This window comes from Hordeum vulgare, chromosome 4H (assembly GCF_904849725.1).
Source record: "Hordeum vulgare subsp. vulgare chromosome 4H, MorexV3_pseudomolecules_assembly, whole genome shotgun sequence".
Lineage (NCBI taxonomy): Eukaryota > Viridiplantae > Streptophyta > Magnoliopsida > Poales > Poaceae > Hordeum > Hordeum vulgare.
Genome location: NC_058521.1, coordinates 40,087,918 through 40,098,628, shown reverse-complemented (window position 1 = coordinate 40,098,628; position 10,711 = coordinate 40,087,918). Strand labels below are relative to the sequence as shown.

The following is a 10,711-nucleotide window of genomic DNA, read 5'->3' as shown; positions in this document are numbered from 1 at the left end:
CTATCGGAGACGTACTCGACGCTCTCCACGCTGCCCTCCTGGCTACCTTCCTCCTCCTCGGCCGGATTCCCGTTCGAGACAGGAGAAAACCAGTTAGTCCACGCCTGGACAAGATACAGTCGACAACATGAGACATCAGACAGTGATTCAAGAAAGCGATAAATCTGAGACAATTGTGTGCACTCGACAAGTTGTACTCACCTCATTCGGAGGAGGGTTGTCCGCGCGGAAGGACTTCACTCGCCGGGCCCCTCTGGGGTTATCGCAGGCGCATGTGATGTTGAGGACCCACGACGCCACCATCTCCACGGTCACGCACTCGACGTTAGTCCGAGTGGAGTCCTCAGGCCCCGTGTAGTGCCACATGGCGTGGTGTCGAGCTTGCAGAGGCTGGATACGCCGACCCAGAAAAACCTCCAGCAAGTCTATGCCGGTGACTCCCCTTCGGACGACATCTACAAGCGCATCGACCAGAGGCTGGATCTGGATCTTCTCCGCCTTCGTGAGCGCGAGCTTCCTAGGTGGAGCCGGTCTGTCTAAGCTAAAAGGAGGCATTCCAGTTGCGGCATTCGGGCAGGCAACGTCCTGGCAGTAGAACCATGTCGACTGCCAGTTCCTAACAGATTCAGACAACTGGAGAGCGGGATAGCTTCTTTTACTTTTCTTTTGGAAGCCTAAGCCCCCGCAGGGCTAGAGGAGATGAGTTTTGTCATCTGACTGGTTAAGTCCTTTGATGGTTTGAGATCTAGCACAGAAGATGTGTTTGAAAAGCCCCCAATGGGGAGGACAGCCGATGAAACACTCGCACAGCACGGCGAAGGCAGAGAGATGAGCTATTGCGTTGGGGGGGGGAAATGGTGAAGCTGCGCCCCGAAGTGGTTCATTATACCTTTGAAGAAGGGATGAGGAGGCAGAGAGAAGCCTCGGTGCACGTGGCTGAGCAGCAAGACGCGCTCCCCCTCCCGGGGCGCCGGCTCGGTCTCGCCCTCCTCCGGCAACCTCCACGTCTTGTGCACGATCATGCCGTGCTCCACCAACTCCAACAAGTCCCCCTCCGTCACCGTGGATGGGAGGAAATCCCCCTGGATCCGACCCGCCGGAAGCGCTCGCTGCCGCCTTCCCCTTCTTCTTCCGCGCCTCGAGCTTGCAAGTCTGCCCCTTTGTCATGGTGAGGGCTGCAGATCCGCGAGTGATAAGGAGAAGGGAGGAGTTTGAGATGCGCAGGAGGTGACGAGAGAAGCGGGGCAAGTGCGAGCTATCAGGCGAGCGCAACGCAAAACCTTCGCTGCAGAGGTTTAAGTAAGGTTCCGACTGGGTCACTAGAAGGTGGCCCGAAAATCTTATCCCCCGACCGGTTGCTGTGATATTAGTGGAGAAGATGAAGGCGCGGAAATCGATGCCGTAGATACTACTCGGTTACGATGTCGTCATCCCCGCCGAGCGCGCGGTAACCGAAATTTGAGGATCCCGGAAAATCCGCCGCTGTCAGTTGACTGGTCACGTCAAAAGATACCGCGGAAGCACTCGGTCCGTGACGGTTTGTTTCACGAATACATCCACTCGGATCACTGGTCAAAGAGGATAAAATGGATCGAGGCAAACAACGCCAAAGTCGCATCCGTACCAGTCGCATCCGTACTCCAAGCATCGCTTCGTCGTTCCAACCCCAATCCATTCAGGGACTAATGATGGGGTTATAGCCCTAGGGTAGGGTCATAGGCCTGCCCTATGAGTCCTACCCAAGGACTACCCTTCATAAGGGATAAGGCCTTTAGTCAGTTCCGACTGAATTAAGGACTTCCCATCATCCAGTCGGTGACGATTCCTCCATCATCCAGTCGGAGATGAGCATTCGGAGCATATCGAATTTACCGACTGGATTCCACTCTGTGCATCGTAACCCCCCCTGGAGGGCAACGGTCATACGTTTCCATGTACCTTTATTAGCATTTAAGACATACGTTACCTGTAACGTAGGCATTTATTCGCCACTACTCCACCCCTACGCACCAAACCATTGTGAAGGGTAGCGCACTCTATATAAGCCGCCCTTCCCCACTGGTGCAAGGGTTAGCAATTCACTGTAATCCATATTCCACTCGACAACAAGCTCCCAAGAGGACTGAGACGTAGGGCTTTTACCTCCACCGCAGAGGGGCCTGAACTCATACAACCTCGCCGTAGCTAAGGCTCTGCCCATCCTTTCGTACCCTACACATCTACTGTCAGACTTATACCCACGACAACAGCCCAAAAAGCAATAAATATCAACACGAAAGCATGATGCAAAATGGACGTATCAGGGCATATTTCCAACACACCCTTCTCAGTTCGTTTTGACTTTGCTGAAAAATTGTGGTTCGAACTGCTCCGCAGACCTTGGGGTTAGCGTTGTATTGCTTATGTGATCCGGATAACTACGTTTGTACGGATACTAATGGTTTGAGGGTCGGCAAATTACCGCCTGCATCCGGCGGCGGACACGGGGGGCCAGTCTACGAACACGGATGCGGTTGCCGGCCATCCAAATATAATTGCATATGTCCACTTACATTTGAATGGATTTAATGAAAATGATCAAATTTGATGCAAACTCAAACAAACCGAACGCCATTGATTCATACTTGGAGATTTGTACAAAAAAGGGACATTTTCTTCTAAACTGAAGGAAATTCATTACATTTACTCATATTTCAACTAGACCAGACTCTAAACCTAGACTGAAATGACCGTCGGTGCCCGTTCCCTATCCCAGGCAGACCATGAGCCCCGGAAAATGAAGCCTCGCCTCCTCTGCAAGCCGCCGCTCCAACGACATGTCTTCCCCATGTGTGGTAGCCCTCCCCTCTTACTATCGGGGGGCGGGGGGGGGTGCTGGAGTTATGTACTTGACCGACAGGGGAAGAATAGCCTCCGTCTTCTCTTTGTTCGGCAGCGCACTCATCTTTTCGAAGTGGCATCGGAGGGATATGCTTTAGCCTGACGGGAATGGTGCCCGAGGGGGATGTGGCCTGTCAGCGAGCAAGACACCTATTGTGGACACCGACGACATGTCAGCGGTGGCCTTCCCGTTGGGGAACGTTGCATGGGAAACAAAAAAAATTCCTACGCACACGAAGACCTATCATGGTGATGTCCATCTACGAGAGGAGATTTGGATCTACGTACCCTTGTAGATCGCACAACAGGAAGCGTTAAGAAATGCGGTTGATGTAATGGAACGTCCTCACGTCCCTCGAACCGCCCCACGAACCGTCCCGCGACCCGTCCCATGATCTGTTCCGATCTAGTGTCGAAAAGATGTCACCTCCGCGTTCAGCACACGTACAGCTCGACGATGATCTCGGCCTTCTTGATCCAGCAAGCAAGACGGAGAAGTAGATGAGTTCTCCGGCAGCGTGATGGCGCTCCGGTGGTGGTGATGATCTACTCCTGCAGGGCTCCGCCTGAGCTCCACAGAAATCCAATCTAGAGGTGGAACTATCTGGTTTAGGGTTGAGTTGCACGTGGCAAAAGTTGTCTCAAATCAGCCCTAAAAGACCACTACAAATAGGAGGGAGGGGGAGGAGGCTTGCCTTGAGGGCCAAGCCCTCAAGGGTGCGTCGGCCAAGGGGAGGTGGACTCCCACCCCAATTCGGTTTGGGGGAAGGAGTCCACTCCTTCCTTCCCACCTCCCCTTTTCCTTTTTCCTTTTTCTTTTCTTTGGTATTTTCTTATGTGGCGCCATGGGCCCCTTGGGCTGACTCCACCAGCCCACTAGGGACTTGTGGCGCCACCCTATGGCCTTGGGCTCACTCCCGGGTGGGTGGGCCCCTTCCGGTGAACTCCCGGAACCCATTCGTCACTCCCGGTACACTGCCGGAATTGCCCGAAACATTCCGATAACCAAATGAAACCATCCTATATATAAATCTTCATTTCCGGACCATTCCGAAAACCCTCATGACGTCCATGATCTCATCCGGGACTCCGAACAACATTCGGTAACCACACATATAACTCAACTATACTAAAAACATCACCAAACCTTAAGTGTGCAGACCCTGCGGGTTCGAGAACTATGCAGACATGCCCCGAGGTACTCCTCGGTCAATATCCAACAGCGGGACCTTGATGCCCATATTGGATCCTACATATTCTTCGAAGATCTTATCGGTTGAACCTCAGTGTCAAGGATTCATATAATTCCGTATGTCATTCCCTTTGTCCTTCAGTATGTTACTTGCCCGAGTTTCGATCGTCGGTATCCGCATACCTATTTCAATCTCGTTACCGGCAAGTCTCTTTACTCGTTCTGTAATACAAGATCCCGTGACTTACACTTAGTCACATTGCTTGCAAGGCTTGTGTGTGATGTTGTATTATTGTGTGGGCCCCGAGATACCTCTCCGTCACACCGAGTGACAAATCCCAGTCTTGATCCATACTAACTCAAAGGACACCTTCGGAGATACCTGTAGAACACCTTTATAGTCACCCAGTTATGTTGTGTCGTTTGATGCACACAAGGTATTCCTCCGGTGCCGGTGAGTTATATGATCTCATGGTCATAGGAACAAATACTTGACACGCAGAAAACAATAGCAATAAAACGACACGATCAATGTGCTACGTTCATAGTTTGGGTCTAGTCCATCACATGATTCTCCTAATGATGTGATCCAACTATCAAGTGACAACACTTGCACATAGACAGAAAACCTTGACTATCATTGATCAATTGGCTAGTCAACTAAAGGCTTGCTAGGGACATTGTTTTGTCTATGTATCCACACATGTATCTATGTTTTCATTCAATATAATTATTGCATGGATAATAAATGATTATCTTTAAATAGTAAATATAATAATAACTATTTATTATTGCCTCTAGGGCATATTTCCAACACTTCCTAGGACCCAAGCGACGACTGCTTCTTGTGTGTCTACTTTTCCTTGATGTTGGCGACGACAACGGACGTGCTGGTCCTCACCTCGTCGATCTTTGTGAAGCCGCTTTCTTTCTTTGTCGACATGGTGTGGTTCCGCGTAATATGACGACGAATGGAGCGGCCGTAGGTGCGGGAGGAACAATCATTGTCGATGGCAGGAACTCGCCACTCCTTCGCAAGCTAGCTTAGACAGGAGAGTTATTGCGGGACGCGCCGGCTTGGAGCCTCGCCCATGGTACTGGCAGCCTCGAGCAACAAGAGATGTGGACCGGAAAGTTGTCTGGTTCAGATCTGGCTGGTTCGACGGGCCATCCAACCGAGTTTTATGCCGGAGAACTCCTCTTCCTACTAATCGAAGGCCATGAAGAATGTTGAGAAATGGTGCAATGATGAGATGTGGAGCGTAGGTGTGGTCTGATTTTTGCCATGTGCGTGGCATTATTTAAATAGCAGGCGAACACCGGAAGCCAAGTGGCGTTATGTTTAATGTTGACCGGCTAGCGAACGGACGTGTGGTCGGAGTAGGTTTCTCGGCACACAAGCGGGTTTAATTTAGGAAGGCGGACAATGTGCATCTGTTTGAATGTGGTAAGGTAAAATGTTCAGCCCAGGGCGTGCAGCGGGCGATGCTCTCCCGGCCGACACGTCACTTAAATGCCGGCAGTGAGAGATCGTGTTCATTCTGGACATGCGCCAATACGAAGCGGCCGCTCTGCATCGACATGAATGCGAGCAGCTAGCGACTGGTGGGAACTCACGAGGCGAGGGCTTGGGTGGGCCATGGTTGACACACACGGGTGTGGGAGCACCCCCCCCCCTCCCTCGGGGTTGTGCGGAGAAATGCATGCCCGGATCGGCTTGCGTAATAATGCAAGACCACATTAAATGAAAAAATACGTCCGGACAGTTTAAGAATCGGCGTTGGAGATGCCTTAACACAGTACCATTTTTGAAATAAACAGGCTTTCTTGAATAAATAAAAACCTTACAAGTACACTAGTCTATTCTCTTATTTTTCATATTAGTTATCGCTCGTGAACGGGGGAATTACAACACAACCCCGACGTCAATTGACATCCCGGTCGATGTGCCACACCGACATGTGCCTTGCTGCGTGCAGCGGACCTGTTCATCGACTCACAAAGCCTCGTAGGCGATGATGCTTTCTCGGACCTTGGGATGGTGGAGGCTCGGCGTCTCCTCCGGCGTTCGCCTCGGCGGTGCTGGAGTTGGGCGGCGGCCGTTCGCTACGGTGGTTGCAGAAAACCATAATGATCGGTTTTGTATTTCTCGATCTTTTAGGATTTTATCTGCAAATTCAGGATAATTATTATATTCCGGTTTATCTTTTAGTTTTCACGTGTGTTGCTTATTGTAACTTGTTCTTCGATTAATGAAATATGTGGTTACTCAAAAAAAAATTGACATCCCGATATTTTGTCCGAGGTTCTCAACATCCACACACCACACAAGTTGCATTTCTAGAAGGCAAGCGATAGACATACGGACCGGCTAGAGCAGACAGTAACAACAAAACTCACGGGCCAATGCCGCAAGATCGTGAAGTGACATTTTTCATGCCTTGCCGTCCATCTTTAATTCCTCTTTAATTTCCCACTCTATTGTTGTTAAGCGGCAGATGTCACGAGGACGCTCTAGCTTTCATTTCATGCTTTTATCAAAGCGAGTGACCTTGCGGCTTGCGGCTTTTCCCCCCCTTTCTCAACACCAGAACCAGCGGCCCAGCCGTGCAGCTTTTATTCGCCTTCTTTTCAACTTTCACACCCTCCCTGCCGTGCCCTGCTCCTGCCTCTCTTTAGCTTACACAACTTGTTTCACGGTATAAAGCACAGTGATTAGGGTTAGATGTCTGTCATGCAGGATCCATGCATTATATGCGCCTAATATAGAAATGAAAAGTTTAATGCCGCAAGTTCCAAGTGTATGGAGCTCAAATATGCTTTCCTGCAGCACCAACCATCTCTTCGTTTCTTTTATCTTCACTCAATCCTTTATCTTAAAAGAAAAGATGATTCATTCATTCATTGATTGATAATGGGACAAAGAATAATTTAGAGGGAACATTTTACAAGGGAGAGATTGCTGACTGGACTGATAATCCCTGCAAGTTCCATCCTTCCACAGTGGAACTGCCCTTGCAAAGCTACAATCTGATCCAACTCAGGACCCAATCCAACTACCCAAGACTGATAATGTGGTTCCAAGAAAGCAAGAATACCCATCACCCAATCCCTTTCCATCATCACCATTTCTCCCCCAAATCACAATCTAAAAGTTATGATTGGGCCTTATTGACACTTTGAGATATTTGAGAGATACCACCAAATTTCATCCTTTTCCTCCCCTGAATCCCCCCAATTTTACACACTGAACCCCTTTGGCCGCACCAGCAGCGGTGTCAGCAGTTGGCGCTCGGCTTGGGCCGTTTTGGGCGCGCCTGTCGAATCATGTCCAAGTTAACGCTATCGGACTCGCCACGGTGTGCTTACCGTCCGACCACACCAGCCGGCCGAACCCGGCGGTGCCCGACGGCTGCGACTTGGCCGCCGTGAAGCTCACCGTGTAGCTCTTCTTCTCGCCGATCGCCGTGAACTCCAGCTCCGTCGGCTTCACGTCGACGGTCACCCCGGACATGGACACCGAGGCGTCCACCTTGTACGTGCCCGCCGCGCCCACGTTGGTGAGCGTGCGCGTGTGCGTCACCGTGGTGGCGCCGGAGTCCCCGGCCTCGCCGTTCGCCGTGGAGTATGCCACGGAAAAGGACGGGTAGTTGAGGTTGGAGACGGAGTAGGTCTTGTTCGCGGCGCACCCGTAGGCCTTGCTCCGCGCCAGCGCGGCGATCATGTTAGGCGTGTACTTGAGCGCGCACAGGAAGTCCACGTAGTCGCCGGTGCCGAGGTCGTAGACGAGCCCCGGCTCCACCGCGCGCGTCGGGTCCACGTGCCCGGCGCCGTAGTCGAACGGCGTGGCGGCCGCGCCGGTCGCCGCGTCGAGGATGGGCGACCCGGCCCCGCCGGTGTACGTGGAGTAGGCGGTCGTCATGAGCGCCGAGCGCACGGCGGCGGGGCTCCACTCCGGGTGCGCGCTCCGGAGCAGCGCCGCGAGGCCGCTCACGTGCGGGCACGACATGGATGTGCCGGAGATGATGTTGAAGCTGACGCGGCGCGTGTCTGCGGCGAGACCCGTCGGCCCCGCCTTGCCCGTCCACGCCGCCAGGATGTTGACCCCCGGCCCGATGATGTCCGGCTTGAGGATCTCCGGCGTGATCATGTTTGGCCCGCGCGACGAGAACGCTGCCACCAACGGTGAGGGGCGCACGTTCACCTGTGTCCCGGCGATCACAATCGTTGCCGTGGGCTTGGCTGCCGATGCTATGTAAGACTTTATCGCGGAACCTTCCTTTTCACCCACGCCGGCCGCGGGGAGGAGGTGGGCGTCGGCGACGAGCTCCTGCCCATTGGCGGCGGTGTTGGCGAGCACCATGCCGGCTCCTCCAGCGTCGCGCACAACGAAGCCCTTCTGGACACGCGCGCTGATGCCGCGGTCGCAGACCACGATCTTCCCTTGCACCTTCTCCGGCGAGAGGGTCCCTGGCATGCATAGGTTGCCGCTGGTGGAGTTGGAGGCGTTACCCGCGTAGATGAGGGGGGTCGGGGTGGTCGGGGGAGCCTTCCCGGCGTAGAGGGACACGCCGGTGTAGTTCTTGCCGTTCCCGAGGAGGACGTACGCCGGGAAGTCGCGGTCGAGGGTGCCCGCGCCCACGGTGGTGATCCAAGGCGCCACGTTGGAGAGCGTCGAGCTCCCGGGCCCGGCGTTCCCGGCGGAGCACGACACCAGGACGTTCTGCTCCATCGCGGCGAACGCGCCGATGGCGACGCTGTCGCGCGCGTAGTCGGCGGAGCCGCCGCCGAGCGAGAGCGAGAGCACGCCGCAGCCGTCGGCGACGGCGGCGTCCATGCCGGCGAGGATGTCGGAGCTGAAGCAGCCGCCAAGCCAGCACACCTTGTACACGGCCACGCGCGCCTTGGGCGCCATGCCGCGCGCCGTGCCCGACGCAAACCCGAACAGGTCAGCGTCGGCGACAGCCGCGCCGGCGGCGGTGGATGACGTGTGCGTCCCGTGCCCGTCGTCGTCGCGCGGGGAGCGCGACTCCCTGCTCGTGTCCATGGGCCCCATCGCCGCCTCGTATCCCCGGTTGAAGAACCGCGCGCCGATGAGCTTCCGGTTGCAGGCCGAGGAGTTGAAGTCGGCGCCGGCCATGCACGTGCCCTTCCACGACGACGGCACCTCGCCGAGCCCCGCGTCGTCGTAGCTCTTGCTCTCAGGCCACACGCCAGTGTCGAGCACCCCGACGACGACGTCGCCCGCCGTACCAGACTGCGGGAACAGGCCCTCGTTCCCGGCGAGCCCCAAGAACTCCGGCGTCCGCGTGGTGTGCAGCTCGTACCGCGTCTCGGGGTTCACGGCCAGGACACCCTCCATGCCGGCCATGTCACTCGCCTCTTGCTCAGTGAGCCGCGCCGAGAAGCCGTGCAGGACGGTGTCGTAGGCGTACAGCATCTTGGCAGCGGGGGCGCCACCGGCAGACACCGAGCGCAGCGAGGCGCCGTACCACTCGCCGTGGTCGGCGTACTCGGCCGGCATGGCAGACTTAGCCATGTGGACTATGTACGTGGCGCGCTGCTCCGTCACCCCCTCCGCCGGGGCCGCCGCCGCCACGGCGAGCGCCACCACCACCAGCAGCAGCAGCCGCCTCATCAGCATCGTGTCAGCTGTCACTGCACCGGCAGCAGTACGAATATCCGCCGCCGCCGCCGTGCGTGGACGGTAAACGAAACGAATGGGCCGTGGTGGTGTTACGACGAAGCTTAGCCAGCTAGCTCGTAGCCACTACAATTACGTGTGGGTATATATATAAGCGTGGTAGCCTTACTGATTAAGACATGATTGGAAGAGTGTGGGCAAAAGATGGACAGTTGGTTGGTCTGGTGCGTGGTACAAGAAGAGGAGATGGAGTTTCTGTGTGGTTAAGGGTAAGTGTGGATGGATGGAAATTAAGGAGGAGTGAAAGATGGTGAGTGTGAGCGGCATCCGTATATTTATCATCAGAAGGAAAAGTGTATGTGGGCGCACGCACGCACGGGGGAGAGGGTGGGACGAAGGGGGTCACATGGATTTGTTTTCTTCGCCAACTTTGGGACTTTGCCCGCCACTGTCAGTCGGCCGACCTGGCCCTGGCTGTGTCTCTGCCTGCTTTTTTCCTGAGGCGTTCGGTGTACGCGAGCTTGCGGTGTCTGGACCGGAGGATTCTCTCCGCGAGGAATCAAAGCATCCTCGGCTGTCGGCTAAGTTTTAGCTAGTGACGATGTGTGTGACTGTGATTCTCCTCGGATTATGGACGGCGGATTGTGGAACGAGACTCGTCGAAACATTCCACTAAATCCTCCTTCATTTTGGGTGTTTTTTTAGGCAGCTTTTTTCTTGAGTCGTGATAGCTGCCGCACGTGTGACGGCCGCGAGCTCTGTGTGTGCGAAACAGACGTGTGGGCAAACTGATAAACTCTCACACACCAACCCCTTCCTACGTGGCATAAAAAATTATCAAAAATTATCAAGATTTGTACAACAACAAACGGACGACAATTCATGCGTGTGTGCGGTTTGCAAACACCCACATGTGTGAACGTTATCTTTTTGGTTTTTTTTGTTCTGATGTTATTTTATATGCGTTTAACAGCATCTATAGGTTTTAAGGTATG

General features: G+C 54.3%; 1 protein-coding gene across 1 annotated transcript; it reads right to left on the bottom strand.

Annotated features, from left to right (window-relative positions):
* Positions 1–6,948: 6,948 nt before the first annotated feature.
* Positions 6,949–10,057, bottom strand: LOC123447779 (subtilisin-like protease SBT1.7). Its single transcript, XM_045124448.1, has one exon. The coding sequence runs from the start codon at positions 9,714–9,716 to the stop codon at positions 7,398–7,400; it is 2,319 nt and encodes a 772-aa protein (XP_044980383.1). The 5' UTR covers positions 9,717–10,057; the 3' UTR covers positions 6,949–7,397.
* Positions 10,058–10,711: the final 654 nt, after the last annotated feature.